This window comes from Sceloporus occidentalis, unplaced genomic scaffold (assembly GCF_023333645.1).
Source record: "Sceloporus occidentalis isolate IW3139 unplaced genomic scaffold, rSceOcc1.0.p SCAF_25, whole genome shotgun sequence".
Lineage (NCBI taxonomy): Eukaryota > Metazoa > Chordata > Lepidosauria > Squamata > Phrynosomatidae > Sceloporus > Sceloporus occidentalis.
Window position 1 is genome coordinate 1,966,199 of NW_028317005.1, and position 23,715 is coordinate 1,989,913.

Here is a 23,715-nt window from a genome sequence, read left to right on the forward strand (position 1 = left end):
ATCTAGGAATCTAGAAAATCAGGACACTTGGGAGGTAATTGAGTAGGTTCTGTCTGAACTTCCAGTTCACTCTAGAAAAGCCCTATGGGAGGGACTTTATTGTTTATGATCTCTGCATATCAGCAGCATTGTGAACTTGAATATGAGCACAGCTTTGATGGCCTGCTCTATAAAAACTCTAAACATCTCTGAGGATATAACACTCCAGGATATAATTATTACCCTGTTGTCACAAAGACCTCCTTACAAAAAAGAACATCCACTCAATGAATATGTCAATGGAAGACTTGAATAAAACCTTAAAAAAGACAACTTTTTTTGTTGCTACCAGTCTACCTCCACTTATACCTCCACATGCTGAGTGTTCACCTTGAGTCTGGGATGGAACTAGTATGTGTCACTGTCAGATGTCCACTCATCACTCTGTTGCCCCCCACCCACTGCCAACATGCCTCCAGATAAACATAATCTTTGGTAATTAGGTGTATATCACCTTTTTCTTTTACTTTTCTTATACTAACAATCCAGTATGGACATTATTTATTCCACCTGTTTATTCCAAATATCTCAGTAAAATATATATACATCATTCCTGGCAGATAAAATATTTATGCTCTTTTTAATAAGTAATGCATATAATTAATATAACTGATTAAATTATTCCAGGATTTTAATTTTTTTGCATATGATTTAAGTATTAGAAAATAGTGAAAGTGTTTGGTTTTTTTATCATGCACTGTTGAGAATATGGTCAGCAATGTGCTTGACAGCCAACATGGTTTCTTCACAGGTATCTTTGATCTGGGACTCTGGAAGTAAAAAGCCATATGTTCCCAAGTCACGGAGCTCAAACGTGTATGAATATTTTATACCTACGTCATAAGCCCAGTCATCTGAGCATCCTGATGAAAGGTCTGGTAAGAGAAACAATGAAATATTGTTAGGACAGATATAAATATCTTTGTAAATGTCAAAGGATTTAGCATGTTAACAAGATCAAAAGGTTCAGATAATATATTATAAATGTATTATAAAATTAATTCTGCACTTGTGCTGCAATAATACTTATATGTTTGTATATATATATATATATATATATATATATACATATATATATATATATATATATATATACTGTATATCCAAATAAATCATGCACTTGTTGCAAAGATCAAAGATCCACTGTATGGTCCTAGGAATAAACTATTAATCTATGTGTGAGGACCTGTGAGTGCGTGATTTCTTCGGATAGTACACCACAACCACATCCAGCCAGTTTGGACGGATCTACATCAAAAGGCTGAGTTCAGAGATTTTGCATCTTCGGTTCTTTGGTTAATAGGAGCTTCTTGGGATCCACGTTTCATTTTTTGTTTGTTTTAATCCATTATCACCTTACCCTGGGTATGTCAGGTGACTTTTACAAACATTTGCAAGTTGCAGATGAATAAATCTGCAAGCTACGTGCTTTTTTGTAACTCTCATCCACTCTGTAAGTGTGGAAGTTGTATTGGGTGTTTTACAAGTGCTAATGCGAGTTGGCTAAGTAAATTTGTCGACCTTTTTTACAATCAGTACAGGTTTGCCGCTGAGCCCAATTTAGTAAATAAATCAACCAAAGAAACATCCACCATAAAAAAACATTGAATTTGGCAGCAGATAAAACACCTTATTTTGTTCTTGGTGTTGTCTTATATTCGGGATTTGATACAAGGGCACTCAGATCATACAGATTTATTATATAGCAAAAGCAAATATAAATATAATCATTACAAAACAGTGTTTATGATAACCGCTTAGTGAGCAAGAAAAAAAAAGCAAAAACACCACCTTAAGAACATTGGGTATGCATGGAGATCCTGGATACCTCCCTATATTTCGGCTATTAGTCTTTGTCAAGGGAGTATCCTTTATATTATTCATGAATGTTTAAATTCTGTTGGAAGGAGGTTCCACTTATCTTCCACCCACTCAAGAAATAAAACTTGGGGGGGGGCGTGGCCAACTGAGCTCCAAGATGGACGCGTGAGTTGTGAGCTCCGTGTACCCTCACTTTATAATCCCACCGTTCAGGTCATTTAATTGAGGATGGGCAAGCCTAACAGGTCCGCGGCAACGCCGAGGTCGCAGGGGGCTAAGGACAAGCAACCACTCACCTCGGTGCGCTCCTATTTTCAAGGGGCCGTCGACCAAGACTTGCGGGACTCGTTCCCTAGGCCTCTCTCCGCTCCCGGTAGCCCGCAGAGTGGCGTATCAGAGGACATCGGTCCGGCTCTTCCACCCGGGGACCGTTCTACCCCTCCTCTGGACTCACCTTGGCAAGAGGCTCTTAAACACCTGCCGTCGAAAGCAGATCTTATGGAGGTCGTCGACCGTGCGACACGTGGTATTCACGATGTGCTCACTGAGATCAGGTCAGATGTGAAGCACATTGGCGACCGGGTGGCCACGCTTGAAACGGACACAACCAAGATCTCCTCCACTGTCGATCTTCTATCTGCCCAGCTCCAGGATCAGGCGAGTACTATTGTTGGTCTTACTCGACGCCTCGACGACATAGACAATAGAGGCCGCAGAAATAATTTGAGAGTGCGGGGTGTCCCTGAGACTGTGGAGCTACCTGACATTATTCCCACTCTGCGTAAGATTTTTAACACCCTACTGCAACGTCCGTTGGACGCGGATATCAAATTTGACCGGGCTCACAGGGCCCTTCGACCGCGATCGGATGATACACAACCGCCTCGTGACATCATTTGCCGACTGCATGACTTCCCTGTCAAGGAATCCATCTTGGCACGCTATCGGCCAACGAATTCCGTCTCCTGGGAAGGCCATAAAATCTTGCTCTTTCCTGACCTCTCACCGCAAACGCTGCAGTTTCGGCGTCATTTACGCCCGGTTACTGACCTGCTCCGTCGCTCGGCGACTCCCTATCAGTGGGGTTTTCCTGCGGCTCTGCTGGTTCGGAGGGATGGCCGTACCTTCTCCATTCGGCGGGCGTCCGATGTGCCGGACTTTCTTGATCGTCTGGACCTCCCTCAGGTGCAGGTAGAGGATTGGGAGTACAGCTTTTCAGCACCGCCGCGCTTGTCGGATCCTGCCCGGGCCTGGACTCTGGGCCCCCAGCGCCGTAAGCGTCAGCGCCATCAGAAGGCTCCGTCACCGGCTTGAAGGACCTCTTCTTCATCGTTCCTTTGGAGGAGCTTCCAGTTCTCTCTGTTGGTTTTCTGCCTCGTTGCTGTCGGTGTTGCCGGGACTTGGACTATCTCCGCGTCGCTTCGTTTTTCTATTATTATTTCTATTGACTTACCTTATTCCGACGTTTTGCTTTTCCGTCTCGTCCCGTATCCGTTTCGTCCGTTCCGTCCGTTTAGCTCTTGATACTGCACCCCTGTGGGGGTAGGTTGCGTCTCATGTTGCCGTGGAGGTCTTTTTTTTTCCTCCCTGTATTGGTGCCCTCTTCTTTTTCTTTATTTGATTTTTATTTGTTTTGTTTACCTTTTTATTTTATCCCTTTCTCTTGCTTTGTTTACATAATTGTGTTCTGTTGTACTTATGTCTCCCTATACACTTTAGTGCCCTTGGGCCATATTTCTGGTCCCTCACGCTTCCGTCACGCATGTACTGCCCCCTACTGGCGGTTGCAGTACTCTACTCGCACCACACTACACTACAATTTTTTTTTTTTTTTTTTTTTTCTCGGTTACCCTGGTCGGTGGTTTTCCTAACCTCCTATTATATTTTCATGAGGGTATCTGCTCTGAATGTGTGTTGGTTTTTTTTTTTATTTATTATGATTACTCTTGGTTTGTTTGTTGGCCGTTGCTGCCCTGCCGGAGCCTGCCGTCCCCGGGCGTCTTGCCTGGTGGTCCTGGTTTTGGATCGTCTTTTCGATCTACTGGCTCATTCTTCAATGCGATTGCATTTGACGATTGCTTCGTCTTGGTTTGGTTATTTGTTATTTTGTTTCTGTTTTCTCCTCACTTTTTTTTGTTGTTGTGCGGTGTCGACGTCATTGCTGAGGGGTCCCTGCCATTCTCTCCATGTCTCCTGAGTTGATCCGTTTTACTTCTCTCAATGTTAGGGGGCTCAATAAGCCGCAGCAGCGTTCCAAATTGTTATATGTTTTACGCTCCCTGAAAACTAAGATTGCTTACATTCAAGAAACGCATTTTCTGGCCTCCAAACAGTTTAAGTTGTCTGATAGATATTTCCACTCGGTCTACTTCGCCAGTAGTCCGGACTCCAAAACTAAGGGAGTCGCTATCTTGATTCACAAAGACATTCCCTTTAAGGAGCTGGAGGTATGGCGGGACCCTGAGGGACGCTGTCTGTTTATTAAATGTTTTATTGGTCAACAAAAGGTCACCTTGGCTAACCTCTATGCCCCAAACCAGAATCAAGCTGCGTTCATAGTGCAAGTTTTAACTAAGTTGTCTGCCTTTCAGGAGGGCCTCACCGTCCTGGGGGGAGACTTCAATATGGTCCTAAATCCTGCCATGGATTGCTCTGCCTCGACTTCTCACATTTCCTTTTCTAGCATTAATAAGGTTAAGAGGCATTTGCACCTTGGCCAGTTGGTGGACGTGTGGAGGGCGCAGCATCCCCGGGATCGTGATTATACTTACTTTTCTGCTCTACATAAACGCTACACCAGAATTGATATGTTTTTTCTTTCCCACCATCACCTGTCCCTTCTTTTTAAGACAGACATTGGTATCCAATCCTTAAGTGATCATGCCCCTGTCTGTCTTTCCCTCTCCCTCCCCAGCCTGCCTACGAGACTTTGGTCGTGGCGCCTGAATGACAATCTTCTGGGGCATCCTCAGGATGTTGCGGACCTGTCCGGTCATCTTCGTGCCTACTTTCAGGAAAACACCTCCCCTGACACCCCCTTCCCTACTGTGTGGGAGGCCCATAAAGCGGTCATTCGGGGCCACCTGATCAAATTGGGTTCTCGGTACAAGAGGTTGGAATTGGCTTCTATTTTAAGTCTTAACCAACGTATTGCCCAATTGGAGCTGCGCCATAAGCGCACTGGGGATGATGCTCTCCTTCTCCAATTGCAGGCACTTCGCGACCACCTGGCTACCCTTTTAAATGATAAAGTTAAGCGTAACTTCCTGCTTCTGAGGAAGCACTTTTTTGAGCTAGGGGATAAGCCCGGTAAGTCCCTGGCCAGGGCTCTTCGACATAAACGCTCGGCCACGTATATACCTAAAATCCGTGACGCGCAGGGGACCCTCCACTACCATTCTGAGCGAATCGCTCAATGTTTTCGATCCTTTTATCAAAAGTTGTATAACCTGCCATCCTCTTCGGACAGCTCCGTTCGTGATGCCATAGATACATATTTATCCAAATATCAGAGGCTCAGTATTTCCGGAGACGATAGGGCGGCATTGGACGCCCCTATTACCTTGGAGGAGGTGGATCAGGCCCTGAAGCTCCTGCCGCGGGGCAAATGCCTGGGGCCGGATGGTTTCTCCCCGGTCTATTACCGCACATTCTTCCCTGTATTAGGCCCGCATTTGTTGAAGCTCTTTGGGGTTCTGTCTGATGGATCCCCTTTACACCCTTCTTCCAACACTGCTGTGATCACTGTGGTCCCCAAGCCTGGTAGGGATAATGAATGTTGTGGCAGCTATCGGCCAATTTCGCTCATAAATACTGATCTGAAGCTGCTGGCCAAGATACTTGCGCTCCGGCTCCAGCCTCTGATTCCCTCCCTTGTCCACCTTGACCAGGTGGGCTTTGTTCCTGGCAGGGAGGCACGGGATAATACGATTCGTCTACTTAATCTCATGGCGTACTCTCAATACCATAAAACTCCCTCTGTTTTGCTATCTATGGACACGGAAAAGGCCTTTGACAGGGTGGCCTGGCCCTTCCTATTTGCGGTGCTGGCTAAGGTGGGTCTGGGTCCCGTTTACTTGTCCCTCGTTGGGTCCCTGTACACCAATCCGTCGGCCCAGGTTAGAGTGAATGGTGTCCTTTCGGGCCGGGTCGCCCTGTCGAATGGCACCCGTCAGGGATGCCCCCTCTCCCCTTTATTGTTTATTTTGTCCATGGAACCGTTGCTTACTGCTATACGTCTTAACCCCAATATCTTGGGCTTGCGGATAGGAGGCGTTGATCATAAAGTTCTGGCCTATGCAGATGACGTGCTCTGCTTCATACAAGACCCACTTCTGTCCATTTCTCACCTGCTTGCTGAATTGCGCGCATTCCAGACCCTGTCTAATTATAAGATAAACCTTCAAAAGTCAGACGTCCTGGGTCTTAATGTAGACAAATCGCTCCGTGTCCGCTGTTCTGCTTCCTTCCCCTTTCATTGGCGTTCCGATCATATTAAATATCTTGGTCTTCTTTTTTCCCCTGACCTTTCTGACCTCGCCTCTCTTAATTTCATCAGACTCCTCCGCTCCATTGATTTTGATCTGAGGAGATGGTCGTTCCCCCATCTCTCCTGGTTTGGTCGAATGGGGGTCCTTAAAATGAATGTCCTCCCTAGGTTACTCTATCCCATCCAGTCCCTCCCCATTTTCTTGCCGAGGTCGTTCTTTAGGGCCTGCCAGAGGCTTTTTACTGGTTATGTTTGGAGGGGTAAGGCCCCTAGGCTCTCTTATTCTCATTTGACTAGACCGAAGTTGTCGGGTGGTGTGGGGCTCCCTAACATCGAGCTTTATTGGATGGCCTCCCATCTCCGGCGGCTTGTAGAGTGGTCCATCTTTGCGCCTAAACTCTGGGTTGTTATGGAGCATTCGATTTTTGCCCAACATATCTCAGTTGTCCCTTGGGTTCCTGAGCCATCTCGCCACCTGCATATCCCACGTCACCCTACCGTCTCACCTACCTTGAGGGTTCTTAAGAGAGTCCTATCCAGGGGTCATCTCCTTACTCATCCTGGTCCCCTCACGCCTGTCTCGCATAACCCGGCTTTTGTCCCGGGTTTGTCTCTGGCACACCTGGGGGCATTGCTGCCTGCCGGGTCGTCTGTACTCCGGCTGCATCATGTCCTCGCGGGTTCCTCTTTGCGCCCGCTCCTTGACCTATGCACACTCCGTCCTGTTCCTAAGCACTTTAATTTTTTTTATGTCCAACTTAGGCATTTTGTTTCAGGCTTGCTCCGCGATCCCCGGGTGCTGCGTCCTCTCACGACCTTTGAATCTCTGTGTGATGTTGGCAAGGAGACCCCTCATCTTTTGTCTCTTTTGTATGCTGCCCTGCTGGACACCACTTGTAAGACCAAACCGTATTACTATAGCTTCTGGGAGGGCGAGTTGGGGCTTCGGTTTTCGGATCAGGAGTGGGGCAACATTGCTTACCTTACACACAAGGGGTCCATTTCTAGTAAGACGCAAGAACTGGCGTTTAAGATACTCACCAGGTGGTATAGGGTCCCTGTGGAACTCCATAAGTTCTTGCCTCAGGTTTCTGCGTTGTGCTGGCGCTGCGAGTCGTCTGCGGGTTCCTATGTTCACATTTGGTGGGACTGTCCCCGGGTACGCCCGTTCTGGTCTGTGGTGTTTGCGATTATTAAAGAGGTTTGTGACCCGGATTACCAGTTGACGCCTCAGCTGGTTCTCTTACAGGCCCCTCCCATTCCGATTGGTCGCTATAAGCGTTCCTTGACCCTACACTTTTTGAACGCAGCCAGGGCCCTGATTCCTCAGCTCTGGAGATCACATTCCATACCTCCGATTAGGCTGTGGGTGCAGAAGGTTAACTTTCTTTGCCAGATGGAGTCCCTGGTTATGGCTTCTAAGGGCTTGTCGCATAAGCATGAACTGCGCTGGTTTCATTGGAAGACCTTCCTCCTGTCTCCGAGGTTCCCTGCCATAGTGGGTGTGGATGCCCCACCGTCTCTCTGAGTGTTCTGCTCTCCCTACTCTGCATATGCCCACTCTCCTGCACCTTTGATTACTTACCCCTTATCGTTCCTGATTTTTTCCTTTCATTTTTGTCATTATTGTCGATGCCGCTCACGTTTTGTCGTTTATTGTTTGTTTGTTCTGATTAATGCCTCACATTCTGTGGTTTTACGCGCTGAGGCGGTGTGCGCTCGCAAATTGCCAGTACCTACTCGATTCTCATAGGCCTTTGCATACACTGCTCTTGCTTTCTCAATTGAACCGCATATTGTGCTACTTACCTGGTGTCATTCTATCGTTAAGGTTACGGGTACTTTGTATTGCATGCCTATTTGCCTATGGCATTCTGCTGTGGTTTCATATCATGTTTTGTATATCTGGGTATGTCTGTACCTGTGTTCCTCGTATGTTCACTCACTTTGTGACTGTGTACCGTTGTGGTTCTCTTTGCAATAAACGGAATTGATAAAAAAAGAAATAAAACTTCCATATATTACATTGAAGCCAGTATTTGTTTGCCTTTGTTGAAGCTTATGTTATCATAGTTCAGGCTTGCACTGGTACTGAGACAACTTGCACTAAAACAACATACCATATTGGCTCGGATATGGGCCGCCCCCGTATATAGGCCGCACCCTAAAAGTTTGGTGCTTTTTTAAAGAAAAAGTTTTTTTCTTTAAAAAAGCACCAAAAAAACATGCTGCCACTCTGTCTCCTCCCCCCCGAGATATGCTGCCACTGTCCTCCCCCCCGAGATATGCTGCCACTGTCCTCCCCCCCGAGATATGCTGCCACTGTCCCCCTCCCCCCGAGATATGCTACCACTGTCCTCCTCCCTCCCCGCCCGAGATATGCTGCCACTGTCCCCCTCCCCCACGAGATATGCTGCCACTGTCCTCCTCCTCCTCCCCCCCGATATATGCTGCCACTGTCCTCCTCCTCCCCCCCCGAGATATGCTGCCACTCTGCCCCCCCCCGACTTACCAGAGCAGACTCCCGGGTGTCTTGCAGGGCCGGCTGGGGACATCTACGCAATACGCGTATACACGTAAGTTGTATACGCGTATACACGCAATACGCGTAAGTTGTATACGCGTATTGCGTAGATGTCCCCCGCCAGCCCCGCAAGACACCCGGGAGTCTGCTCTGGTAAGTCTTGGGGGCAGAGGTAAAACGCATCGTGCGGACGGTCACCGGCTGCGGCGATGCGGGTAAACAACCTCTGCAGCAGGTGACCGTCCGCACGATGCGCTTAGACAACCTCCCGTGCCGGCACCCCCCCCTGCACTGCATGTCCCGGGCGTCGGGCGCTAGACCCCGAATATAGGCCGCACCCCTGCTTTAAAGATTTAAAGTGGGGGGAAAAAGTGCGGCCTATATTCAAGCCAATACGGTACTTCAGTTCCCCAGACTCTAGTATTTCCCCATTTGACTTTTTTAGTAACTTGGATACATGCTTGATTTCCAAAAGTAGATATTTTTCAAAGAAATAGAAGTACAAATTCAAAACAATGATAAGTGCCAAATAAATGAGATAAAAAAAATAGATGCACTTACAAGCATGGTGCATCTGCACTGAAATGCTGGCCATTATTCACTAAACACTAACAAGTGCAAATGTTTCTTACTCATGATATGCCAACAATGAAAGTGTATTCTTTAGAACACTGAAGACTGTCAGAATGGTCTTATCACAAACATAATGTATTCTAGTTCAAGGATTTTGCTTATTCCTTTGGGTTCTTTGTACTACCTTAAGGCAAGGCATCAGATGTCCTGAAAGCTTATGTAACTTTGAATCTTTTTTAAAAAAATCCCACTTATCCAATTAAACCGAGCTTTGAGGAAAGATGAGAGGGGATATGATGGACAACTTCAAATGCATTTAAGGATTCAACAAAGTACACAAAGGAAGTGTATCTAACAGGAGAAGAGGAAATTGGACAAGAGGCCATAGTCTACAACTAGGGCATCATCATCAAGTTTTGGGAATGTGGAAGTGGAATGGCCTTCCGACAGGAGTGGTAAATGTTAATACAGTCATGGAATTTAACCATTAAAAAAATATATCGTCATTGTAAAACAAGACTACAGACCAAAAATTTTTTTTAAACAACTATAAAAACACCCGGACTGGATGGACAGATTGGTTCTTATGTGCAGACAAATGCTGTGCTTTTGCAATACGTAATAGCCATGTAGACAATATAACCAAGCATCACCCCAGACCATGCTTCACACATTTAATTTAATAAATATGAAGAAATTAAGAAGACTTACAGATTGTTTTCCCACCAGGGCCATATGTGTATGCAGTTCCATAAAGTGAAGCCAGTTTCTCAACTGCACTTTTGGCAAGGCTGTCCTGGAATAAACAAAACGTCAAAAACAAGACCATCAGGTACACAGTGCCTACATGACTCTATGCACTGCGTATGTCCAGACGTAATATGTCTACATGCCAGCCATAAGCCATGATGAGTGATACATGAGTATGCATTCAACATTGAGTGTGCATGCCCCATAGACCCTGGTGGTATTGCGTTCCAGGGGGTGCCAGAAGCAACAGGGAAAATAAACAAGTAATGTTACTCCATAAAACAATCCTGTTTCACTAAAAGACTGTTAGCTTCAATGATGCCTGTAGACAGGAAATATGTGTTGTTGCCCCTGCAATTAACTCCACACTCACCAGCTCTGTGTAATCATTGGGAAGGGTGTTTTGGTATGAATATGGATAGAGTAACATCTGCGAATAGGAATGGATTGTCAGATAGCCCTTGATTGAAGAGAGGTTGCTTCGTATGAAGTCAGCCAGAGCCCTAGTTTCACTTTCAGATTCAGGAGCAGAACCACAATACACATCGCTGCAAGGGCTTGAAGAAGATCCAGCAGCTTTAACAAAATAGCAAAAAAATATAATTTTCTCTTTCATTTTATGTTTTATATCAATTCATATATGGATTGTTGATGTGAATGGAAATACTCACTGCACCATGCAGCAGCAAAGTTTCTGTTTGGATCAGTACCAACACACTTGTCATTCCTGTTGATAGAACGGGTCTTCCTCCACAATCGGTTCTACAGGAAATATAAACTAATTTAGTGGAGGTTATGTTATTCAAACCCTCAGAGAAAGCCATAGCAACCCAAAATAATACATACGGTTGTCCAGGTGTAAACATATCCATCCACATTCAAAACTGGTAGAACATAGAAGTCCAAGTTGTCAAGAAGATTGGTGAACTGAGCATCAGAGCCATACGAGTTCACAGCCTATGGTGAAAGATAAAAAAATCATGTACGTAATAAAGACATTATGAGTGAAGGTGAGATATCAAGATGGTTCAGCCAGCCTGTTGTGCCAAACTCAAGCTTAGCCAGGCTTTGTCCCGACTCACTAGGCCCAATGCATTTGTGAGCTAAGCTGGCTTATTCACTAAACATGAAGTTTTAGCTAGCTGGACTGAAATGATGGGGCAAATAGTGGTGCAATAGGCAAATGGTAATGTTATGAATGAAGGGGCAATGTTTAAACATTATGGGTAGAGGTATAATAGACAGAATTTGAGATTTTTGCTACATATAATTTAATTCCACTGAGGTTTTGTGGTGGAATTAACGGTGCTACTATTACTAAATCTCTACAGATGAGATTCATAAACAATGTTTTAGTGTTATATACTGTATGTTTGGTATTTTGGTTAGTGTTGGTGATGGCAGTTTGCATATTGTCTAATGGTGGTGTTTCTATTGCTTACAAGGGACTAAATTAAATATTTCATTGTGTATTATGGTGTTTTATTATTGTTGATTCTGGATCTGTCCACTGCTTTTCTTCAGCTGACATTTGGCTTGCATAAGAAAGTATCCAGGAGGCCGGAGCTCAATGGGGTCATGAACAGCAATGTCGCAAAACCACAGACTACCAGTGTAGCAGCGCTGTCTGGGGTAGTTTGAGTTTGCATTCGTTTTGCTAAGGGTGGTCTTATTAATCAGTTGTCAGGTAAAATTGATTGTGTTATCTCTTAATTGACAGTATAAAAAGCTCTTTAGAAAACAATTACACAAACCTTGTTTCTGTCCTTGCGGGACAGCAACAGTGTCTGAAACTTTAGGATCTGATAGTGTGTATGGACATTGTTGGCCCTGCCCACAAGGACAGAGAAAAAGGCATGCAGCATCGAGTGATCAGTAGAAGGTAAGCAGCTTTGGTTTTCTATTTAATTTCTTCACACAGCAAGTATGCAAACCTCACTTTCAATATAAAACAAGCCTAATTATCTTCTCAAGAGCTAAAAAACCTTTACAGTCATTTTTAACTACTACTACTACTACTACTGGAGATGATGGGGTTTTTATTATAGGGGCTAGGACTCAATCCAGCTCAGGATAACAGAAGATAAAAGGTCCATCAAGCAATGAACATTTTAAGCAACATGTCAGTTTATCTGTGAACATCAGCCCTATATCTTTACATCTTAATACAAGATGGATACAGGAGTAATACATGGTGATAGATCTCGTATTTCTGTATGTGAAAAATGTAGCTTTAGGTATTCACTCACCTCTTTCACAAACCACTGACAGAAAGCAGGAGTGATCCATTCTCTTGCATGGAATCCACAGTCAATGAAAATAGCCTTTTTGTTTAATCCACTTTTTCCAACCTAAAAATAATAAAATAATAAAATAGAAATATTACCGGCTCTGTAGCAGTTTCACACAACAGTACAAGGGATTCTAGAATTAGAATAATGCTTTTTTAACATTTTCTGTCAGTCATCTGTCATATTGTCATGTAGCACACTTATATACCAGTATTTTTACTTAATTAACCTTGAAAGTTTGTGTTAATTAAAGACAACATTACGATTGCCATATTTCATTGGCCATTAAACATCACATGTGGGTGCCCAGTAGATGATGTTGCAGAGTTTGAAATCTAAGTGTGAGATCCATTGTTGATAAAGTAAAAGTATGAATAGCTTCAAAATAATTTGAAAACTAAAGGCAACTTAGAAATGAGTGAATTGGATCTGGAAATAGACTCAGCCATTAAAATCATAGCTGACTGGGCCTAGTCAACAAAAGTTTAAAGCGAAGATAGTAGCAATCAAAGATTTGAAACAAATTTTTTATTTTTTTATGTACGTGTAAAATATTGTCTTGTTTTTTTCTTGCCCCAAAACAATATAACATAACATCTATTATGGAATTTTAAATAAAAAAAAAATTATTGACAGAACAAAACAGCCTTGAGGCATAAGGAGCACTAGCTACTCAAATGCAAGTACATATTTTTAGTGAGCCTTTCTCATTATCGCAGTACATTGAGTGCAGAAGTCTAAAAGCTGTGTGTTTAATAAGATCAAAGCAAACATCCGCCAATACAACTAAGATCAAGTCATTTAGAAATGAAGCTCACTTATGTTAAATATGCCCTATGAATGTGTAGATATCCTTATTAAGTTAATCTTACTAAAACTAAAATGTGTGAAGCTCCTTCGACAAATAAAGTATTTTTTACGTCGCCCCACCTCAATTGAAATAACTACTTTAATGCTATTTTATTGAATAACTTTCAACAAAATAACAATTTTCATTTATACATTTTATATGTGTAACAAGAAGTCCATATACATAGCTTGCGAAGTGGGGTTTCACCAATTAGGCTTTATGTCAGAAATGTTTCAATCTTAATTGATGGAAATGAAGCAATTCTATTGAATTGAGCAGTGATACTTGTGGCATTAAGCCAAAAAATATGTCTGAAGTCTATTAGATAGTCTTATCCTGTGACTGGTTTACACAGTAAATTTACAGTAAGATATGGTTTATATGGTTATACCCTTTCAAAAACCCTGGTGGATATTTAAATGGACAATTCGGTGTTCCAGAAAGCCCCCTAAATAAACAATGCATATGAAAATATAATATAAATCAGTGGCAGGAAGGTGGAGCACTTTCCACGCATGCACATGTGGTCTTAATAGACCCCCGAGCCCATATATCATGTTCCAGGATATCTTCTGCAAAGAAAATAGCTGAGAGTTTCTGCATGATCCCCCATGCATTTAGGGGGGCACCATGTAAATTTAAAGGGAACTCTCAGCTATCACATGCATTAAAGTGATTATGATGGCTGAAGTGTCCCTTTAATGTTTTGGCTATGAAGTTTAAAAGGTTAAATTAGCCACATTATACTGTCTGTACGCTCTTTTGTTCATGTGCTAATTAATTGGTTGACCTTCTACTGTACATTTATTTAGTTCAAACCTGTCTAAATACTTCTAGATAGAGTTTTTGATTGTATAGATATTACGAGTAAAATGTATCAGTTTATGACCTGGAAATACTCTGCACGTCTCAATTAATTGATGATCTGTTTGTAGCTTTTTAAGCGGTCTACACTTAACAACTGAAAAATTATTTGTAAACTTGTAGTTGAACCTTAAACAAAATATATATTTTACCTTTGTTAACACCAATGTAGGTTTAGACGGTTCACCTAAACTGTAAATCACTGTAAACCAGTATAGCTGTATTTAAAGACTTAAAGCTTTAATACAAAATAAAAGAACATGAATATCGACTTCAAATTAACAACAATAAATTACTTTATTGGTATATATATTGTGACAAAAGGTGTGGTATAGTGATAGATGGCAGATATATTAGACCAGCCTTGGTCAATAGTAGCCTACTTTAACCCCTTCGAGACAAAGGCTGATTTTACTTTTTGTACCCTTTGTGACAATGGCCTTTTTAACATTTCTGCGCTGCTCGTGTTTAGCTGTAATTTTCTTCTTTCCCGTTTACTGAACCCACACACATTAGATATTGTTTTTTTCAGGACAAGAAGGGCTTTCTTTAGATGACATTGTTTTGATTGTATCATATTATTTACTATTAAAAAAATTATAAAATATGGTGAAAAATTTAGAAAAAAATGACTGTTTCTAACTTTTAGTTGAAAAATCTTTTACTCATCTATAAAAGGTAATGAAAAAACCTGCTAAATAGATTCTACTATTTGTCCTGAGTTTAGAAATACCCAATGTTTTTATGTTTTTTTGCTTTTTTCTACCCATTATGGGGCAATAAGTACAGGTAGCGTTTTGCTATTTCAAAGCCATTTTTTCCAAATCTGGTAATTCTTCCCCCCATGTGCCATTTCGGGTATCTTTGAACCCGGCCAATGCAATTTACCCCATCAAGTCATATATTTTTGAAAACTAGACAGCCCAGGGTATTCCAAATGCTAGTATTTTAACTCTTTCCATGCACCATATCTACCACCAGTCTTTGTCAAACTTTATGGTAGTCATTTTTTTGCATTTGTTTTGTCATACACATTTTACTTCAGGTATGAATTAAAATGTTCTAGTTTATGTCACTATCACAAAACACCCCAATATGTGTTCAGCAACATCTCCTGAGCGCAGCGATACCCCACATGAATGATTTTGCCTGGCTGTTTGGGGGCAAAAGGGCCACATTTGGGGCATGCGCATTTTTCAATGTTGAACTTTGGCATTTGGGGATCCACTGCCCATGCCCTATTTGGTACATCTTTGAGCCGGGCCATTTCAGTGTGCCCAATAAACCCATATATTTTTGAAAACTAGACACCCCAGGGTATTTCAAATGCTAGTATTTTAACTCTTTCCATGCACCATATCTACCACCAGTCTTTGTCAAACTTTGTGGTAGTCATTTTTTTGCATTTGGTTTTCCACACACATTTTAATTCAGGTATGAATTAAAATGTTCTCGTATATGTCACTATCACAAAACACCCCAATATGTGTTCAGCAACATCTCCTGAGTACAGCGATACCTCACATGAATGATTTTGCCTGGCTGTTTTGGGGCAAAAGGGCCACATTTGGGGCATGCGCTTTTTTCAATGTTGAACTTTGGCATTTGGGATCCACTGCCCATGCCCTATTTGGTACATCTTTGAGCCAGGCCATTTCAGTGTGCCCAACAAAACCATATATTTTTCAAAACTAGACACCACAGGGTATTTTAAATGCTGGTATTTTAACTCTTTGCATGCACATATTTTACCACCAGCATTTTTTCAAAGTTTGCAGTAATATTTTTGTGTGTGTATTTTTCCCACACACACCTACTTTATGTATGAATTTACAGCTCCTGGTATATGCCGCTGTCACACGACACCCCATAATGTGTTCAGCAACATCTCCTGAGTGCAGTGATACCCCACATGCATGGGTGTGTCATTTTTTGGGGGAACTAAAAGGCCACATTTGGTACGTGTGCATTTTTCTAATTGGAAATTAGATGTGTGGCCATCCTTCCCCCCGTGTTAATTGGGACGTTGTTGAACCTGGCCCATTCAATTTACCCCATCAAATCATACATTTTTTTAAAGTAGACACCCCACGGGCATTTAATATGCCAGTATTTTAACTCTTTCCATGCGAGAATTGTTTTAAGCTAATATGCTAATTTTAGGACTTGCTCACAAAAATATATTTTTTATATATATATATATATATTTTTTTTTTTTTTTTTTTTTTTAAATTAACATTTTTTTTCAACTTGGAGGTTCCCCTGATAGTGACATCAGTGGGAAATGATTTTTACATTTTACTGTTTTTTTACTATTTTTTTCTAATTATTATTAATTTTATTTTATTTTTTAATTTATTTTTACTAATCACACTGTGATTCGAAAGCTGGGCTCCATTGACTTGCATGGTGAATGCAGTACCTGTATTCAACCTGCAAGTGGAGCCAAAGTTCTCTAGATGGTCTGGACTATCTAGCGAACTTTTAAAATTTGTGGTTCCTGTTACAGGACGGCGGCCATCTTCCTTGATGGCGAAGATTGCCGGCAGCTGCGGCTGTGACCGCTCTCCGGAGCGGTCACAGCCCATCAAAAGGTTAGTGTTTGGTGTCGCTGGATGCCTCCTGATCGAGGCATTCCAGCGACACCATTTAAGTTTAGGAGGCGATCGTCAAAGTATGGCGGATGTTGACGCCCCGTGGAGGGGCCAGAGATGGCCCCTTCGTGCCGATCGCAGCGTTGCTGAATGCCTCGAGGTCGAGGCATTCAGCAACGCTTTTTGGGTGCAGAAAGCGATAGTAGATCGCTTTCTGCACCCGTTTAAAGACGTGCCGGTCCTGGCACGTCAATTGTCGTAAAGCACATGCTTTTCCGTGCCGTGCCAGGACCGGCAATTGTCATTAAGGGGTTAAAATATGTCCCAGGGAAATATGTTGTTTGTTTACAAACTGCACTACTGGCAGTTTGCAAAACATGGTAAGGGTCCCTGGGGCGGAGCATCTGGAAGAGCAGGGTGGGCCAGTGCTCCAACAGCACTACTTGCTGTTTTGATCCAGTCCAAAGCCTGTATTCTGGACAGGAGCTCCACAGGTGTGGACTAAGTAACAGCTCACCTGTGGCTGATTAATTAGCAGGCAGAAGGTTAAAGGGATTGAGCCTGATTCAGAGGGAGAGACCAGTGTTATTCCAGCTGGGAGAGCTGATGAACTGAGGAGTGGTTTCTCTCTTAAAACCGTTTTGATGATAACTTGTGACTGGTTAGAAGGTGAATGTTTGGAGCTGTTTTTTACTAAGCAAGTGCTCAAACAAAGACTGTTATCCTGTGCTACTTATAAACTGCTGCTATCAGGGCCGGCCCTACAATGGAGCCGACTGGGGCAATTGCCCCAGGCGGCACTTCAGAAGGGGCGGCACTTTGCCGCCCCAAGCGTTTTTTTTTGTGGTTTTCGCTTACCCGCTCGGCGCCCCTCTCTCCTCTGCGGCGAGTTTCCCTGTTCGGTCTCGGTGCCGGCTTGTAATGCAGAGCGCCGGAAGTGACGTGAATTTCCGGCGCTCAGCATTACAAGCCGGCACCGTGGCAGCACAGGGAGACTCGCCGCAGGACTGTTTAAGGGTAAGTACCGGTCGGCGGGGGGCGGCATTTTAAACTTCGCCCCAGGCGGCGTTAAGTCTTCGGCCGGCTCTGGCTGCTGTTTATTCCTTTAAAATAAACATTGAAGCTGAGCTGGATGTGTCCTGGACTTCATTTACCCTAGAAGACTGTGGTTACAGCCAAGATCCTTGACAAAAATCCCAAGGAAAAAGGAGGCCTGTCACAATATATAAATATATATATATATATATATATATATATAAAACTTCATATCATATATCATGAATAGTTTGATCTGTGTGTATGATGTCATAGATATAAGGGAAAATGAATACAGCTTACCTTAAGTAAATAAATAGGGCGACCTTCAAATGAGTTTCCAATCTGGGAGCGAGACACAAGGTTTGGATTCTGAGCGGCGATGTTAGCTGACCATGCATAAATCTGTAGGACAGAAGCATGCTTAGAAAAAGAGTATTTTAGGACTCCATGATATGTGGTGGAATGAGAACTCAGATCATACCGTATCAAGGTCGTTGTACTTTTCATAGCTGTGGACAGATCGGATGTTGCTATCCTGTTGCTTTCCCACAGCTAATTGCACATCATCAATCAGAATTCTGCAGAGAAAATACTATTTTATCAATTTTAAATTTCGTGAAGTGACAACTAATGGCACATTTTAAATTCAAATTATCCTTAGTGTTGTTTTTAGTACAATTGATTAAAATAGTATTTTTATAGTAATAGTAATTTACAACTAAATTTCTCTCTCTCTTCTCTCTCTTTCATTGAGACATTGATACAATTTAACTTACTGTAAGGGCATCCCACTGTGCCTAATAAGAGCCTGTACATCATAAGACACGACACTTTCAACACGGAAATCAACCTCTTTCCCTTGTTCTATGCTTGTGAGTGAATCTGGGACCCAGAAGTCAAGCTGAAAAAGAAAGTAGAAAATTTTTAAACATTTTCTTTAATTAGAAGATGGGTAAGTATTGTCTATAAGAGATAGGCTTATGGTGGTAGCGTTTCATAATTGTTGGTTAGCCATGCAAACCTCAACAAGCCATCCTCTAAAATAAAACTTAGCTTGAGACATATCATCTCCCAGTGAGCTATGTTCACCCCTCGTTTGCATCCCATATAACTGCTGTAGAGGAAGCTGTAGTGTCTCTTTTACAATTCTCAAGTAATACCGTTTACCCCAAGGTAGTCAGTTAACCATGGGGAAGATGGTTGAACTTGTAAAAGTCATTGAACTGACGAGGGCACTAAGGCCAAGCAAGCGTTTCCAATTAGAAAACAGAAGGTCGACCTTTCTTGCAGGCAGGGACCAATGGCCATAATTTATTATCGTGCTTCTCCATGGATCCTCTACTGAGCCAAGCATGGGATTCTTTCCATCAAACTTTCAGCAGCATAACTAGTTTCTGAGACACTGAGAAATGCCATCTCCTTAAATGGTTAATATGCTTATAGTGGACTCTTTCATAATATTTCTCTGGTTGATCTTGTAGATGTTCACTCAGTGACCTGTCTCTATTATGGTCTCTGTGGTTAGCGGAATCTTGGAGAAGTATGCGCTTTGTCACAGTTGAGTTTCAACAGACACATACCATGCTAAACGAAAAACTATTACAGTGGAACATTGCTGTGATAAAATGTCATTCGTATGATCATAACCAAATTATGCAAATCCCTTTGTGTTACGTTTTCAGTGTACATCCATGGTCACTTCTTAACCGTGGTATTTCTAGAGTGCTGTGAGATACTGTAGACTGTGGTAATTTGGGAATATACCTAACTGTGGCATATTTAAACATGAATTGAAGGTGAAGAGCTCCCTTTTCAATACAATTTATACTCCCACATGCACAATTATTATATCATATATAAATGTTTCCAGTCCTCTCCTCCCCCCATACATTTACTTAGCGTATGCCAATTTCCTATAGACAGGGATGTGGTTAGTGCAGAGAAAAAGGGACAGCAGACCTTGGCCTGGTATTAGCAAAGGGAAACAACTGTCTACTAGGGTGTGGAGGTTTTTAAGACATGGTAGAGTTCTGGGACGTTATCAACAGAGACCTCTCAACTATTGATTCTTTCCTCACGGTTTTTCCACATCCCCCATGTTGCAGATTTCTGGAAAATGATGTCATATATATAGGAGCCTGACATCATGAGGAGCACAAGCCATGAAGGAGGAACCTATAACTTCAAGATCTGTGCTGGGGGCTGCAGAGATCTCCACCGAACTTCACCTAAAGAGCCTGGTTGGGACACTGTGGTATGGTCCACTATGACTAAAGAAGGTCCTGTATAAAGCAGGAAAATACACATTGATCAAATATTGTATTTTGTTATAAATGTATGAAACTTCCAACGATGATATAAATATCTTTTCACATAGGAAAGCAGTCGACTTATACATTTCGTACTTATCACAGTTTTTTGTACACATTCTGTGATCTGTTTGTAATAGTACACACAATTTCAGGAATGAAGATTGTAGGAGTAAATGTAACGAGTATTCCCTCCTCTAGCTCGTGACCACTGCCCTCTACTCCTACAGAGATAATTAAAAATGTCAAATTGCAATTTCACGTTTTTTTCCATAGCAATGTTTTCATACCGCTCAGGAGTTTCATGTCTAAACATTACACTTGCACCGAATAGTTGGCTGGACAAGAAAATATTTTATTTACAGAAATAACCTAGATCATTTAAATGCAAATATAAACTTCAAGCTTTATGCCAGCTTTGGGAGAGTGCATGCAGTGCAGTTAGACAGCATCTGAAAGGAAATGTTTGGATCCTTAAACCTTTTTCTTTTTTTTTTCTACAGACATTTAGCATACCTTTGAGATACCTTGACAACCTGTTCTTATATTTTTGTTCATTGAAAACATTTGCACATGACAATGACAAAGATAAAATAAATAACCATTAATGTTAAATTGCTGTGTTGTCAGAGCAGGTGAAAGTGTTTTCTTCTGTAATAACATATGTTGGTTGTTTTACTTATGGAACTGTGCTACCATAACCCACAGCATATGCTGGGAGAACATTCAACCTTCTCCAATGCATAGAATTTATTACGATATATTTCAGTTTTGATGATCTAAATGGTACCACGGAAATGTATCCATGTTAGACATGCTAATAATCTGCACACCCCATTGAACTGCTTAGGGTGTAATTGTTTTCCTTTGATTTCAATGTAGAATGTTTTAGTGATCACAGTCCAAAATCTGCAACCCCATATTGGAGCTGAATTGCAAACCATATATTTTCCATCACAGATTACACTAGGTTTAGTGGGATCACATTTTGTATAAATATTTGTCTGTTTTTTTGTGCCAAAGAAAAAAGTTAACCTATACATGCTAAGTAGTAGTATTATGTCTGTATGTATAACGGTTGCTATTTGCATTAATAGAAATCATTACTTTAAAAGTATTGTGCAATGTCTTTACAATGTCTTTACCCATACCCTCTAAAGTTTCTGTGCATGGAAACTTAAATATCAGAACAAGTTGTTGAAAGCATTGTTTAAAGCATACCAGTAACTTTAAATAACTTTAAAGTAACTTTAAATATTAAGAAATACTATTCCTTAAAAATTACAAGTATTGGAATCTTAGCATCTACATTTGTTCGTATTTATTCATTTGTAATAATATATTGTAATTATTTGTGTACATATTAAATACGATCTTATGGTTTGAAAATGTGTATGCAAAAATTATACCAGCCTGTGGCTAGAATAAATTAATGCAGGTAAAAATTTTTTTACTAATTAAGGTTTTTTTGTAATTTGAGTAAATTTACTAGACAAGTGTGACTGATGAATGCCAGAGGAATGAGCCAGCCAGCTTTACCTGATTAACACATTGCAAAATTAGGAAAGGCAAAATTATGTTAATACTTTTGTAGGTTTAGATCTTTTTTTAATGCATGACCCCATGTTGGCATGAAAAGATGCCCAAACCATAAGCAAACTCATATTTTAGTTTTTGTTGATATTATATTATTAATTTATATATTATTACATTTATATTTTTCTGGGCATGAGACAGATTTCATTTTTTACAAGCTAAATGAACTAATAAACATAATATAAACCTCCAAATCTGATCGCTTAGCATGGTTAAAATAATAGGATGTATTATGATTGAATGAACACATCAAATAGATTGTGATATTTGGGGGATTTTGCAAGAAAGACTGTGTACATTTTTAATAATAACATTTATTAGTTCATATATTAAAGTGTCAAGAAAAGTATTTTTATTACTCACAAGATGATGAAAAATATGTTGGCACTAAAATTACCCTTAAAATATTAAAAGACCTTTTTATGGATTGCTCTCAGATGACTTAAATCTGACTTTTCATTTTAAAAGGTATAAAAACTAAAACATTTAAAAACTAATAAAACTAATGTAATGGGGCCTTAGCTTGTTCTGTCATGGAAATGGTCAACAAACATTATTTTGCATTTGAGGAACAATCAATCCAAAACTCATATTCTTACTAAAAACCAGAAAAGATCACCAAACAAATACTAATTTGTGGCAGAAAACTGGAACAACTATAGACCATGGATTTCAAAAAACTACTGGCCAATCTTTTAAAACATACATACGTAAAGTAAGAAAAAAAGTATGTGCTTATTAGCTTAGGACACTTTAGATCATACCTGAATATAGCTGGCAATGTTCTTGAGAAGTTCCACATGTTCGGTGTTTTGTGGTACTACCCTAAACACTTTATCCCTTGCGAAAATAAGAAAAAATACATACATATGTATATATATTAGTATTGGGATTTATTCAGTCGAAAAATCTAAATTTAGTTCTTATTATTCTTACCCATGAAAGTCCTGAAGCTCAGCAGAGACTACTGCAAAACACACTAAAATAAGTGTTGACCACATGTTTTTATTTTTAAAAGGTAGATGTACAGCTCCTTATATACATTGCTCTGTTTGTTTTTATAGATTATTATTTGCAGTACATAGAATTTCAATATACTGCTGTTTAATAAATTACAACAATGACCTTGCCGTATTTAACAATGTAAACAATTTGACCTATTTTTGTGTATCTATGCATTTTGAAAGTCTAGGTTAAAGCAATGGAAATACTTAAAAAAATCTCAAAGATTTGGATGTCCATTCAGCCGTATGCATTGCTAAAACACACACAGTACACACAGTATATATACTGTATATATATATATATATATATATATATATATATATATATATATATATATATATACCAAAATATACCAGAAACATGCTAAATTGGTAAGTACTGCTGCTGTAGTTCTACCTACCTATTTCAAAATGTTTTTCAGTTATTGCAGTGACTGCTTATCTAAGCTCAGTTCATCAAAACATGACATTTCATATCTTAAAAATATTAGTTTGTTTATTTCCATACATAATTTCATTGTTAAAGCTAATGTGAATGTTTCCTTTCATTTCGTGGGGGGTCTGGCCTTCTTTTTCGGAGACGTCACCAGAAACTCCGCCATTTTGGTGGTGTTCTCAGGGAAAAATGGTGGCGTCCTCTACCCTGACCCTCAAATCAGGGAGAGAGCACGTCACTAGGAGATCTAGAATTTCGGCAAAAGTTCACCGGAAGGTCATGTCTGTGTAGATGAGGAAGAATAGAGAAGAAAGACGAGAGAAAAAGAGAAAGGAGAAGAAAAAAAGAATGCAAGACACGGATGCGAAGCTGTGAGCCACAGAGGTGGAAGCAGAAGTGGTGGGCAGAGAAAGTATGAATAGATTCAGAGAGCGTGAGTGAATGTGGACAAGATCATGAGAGAATGCGGATGAGAGTGTGAGAGAGTCGGAGCAAAAGAGTGAAAATTCTGAGCTTTTTGCTTTGTTTTCGTCCATT

The 23,715-nt window shown here is 41.0% G+C and overlaps 1 protein-coding gene across 1 annotated transcript; it reads right to left on the reverse strand.

Moving 5' to 3' along the window:
• Positions 1 to 729: 729 nt before the first annotated feature.
• LOC149300253 (carboxypeptidase B-like) lies at positions 730 to 22,739 on the reverse strand. Its single transcript, XM_089485250.1, has 11 exons — positions 22,675 to 22,739; positions 22,503 to 22,578; positions 18,610 to 18,734; positions 18,315 to 18,411; positions 18,134 to 18,235; positions 12,446 to 12,547; positions 11,043 to 11,153; positions 10,868 to 10,958; positions 10,570 to 10,772; positions 10,158 to 10,242; positions 730 to 914 (listed from the first exon to the last, which is right to left on the reverse strand). Exons 1-11 carry the CDS (start codon positions 22,737 to 22,739, stop codon positions 730 to 732), a joined length of 1,242 nt encoding a protein of 413 aa, XP_089341376.1.
• Positions 22,740 to 23,715: the final 976 nt, after the last annotated feature.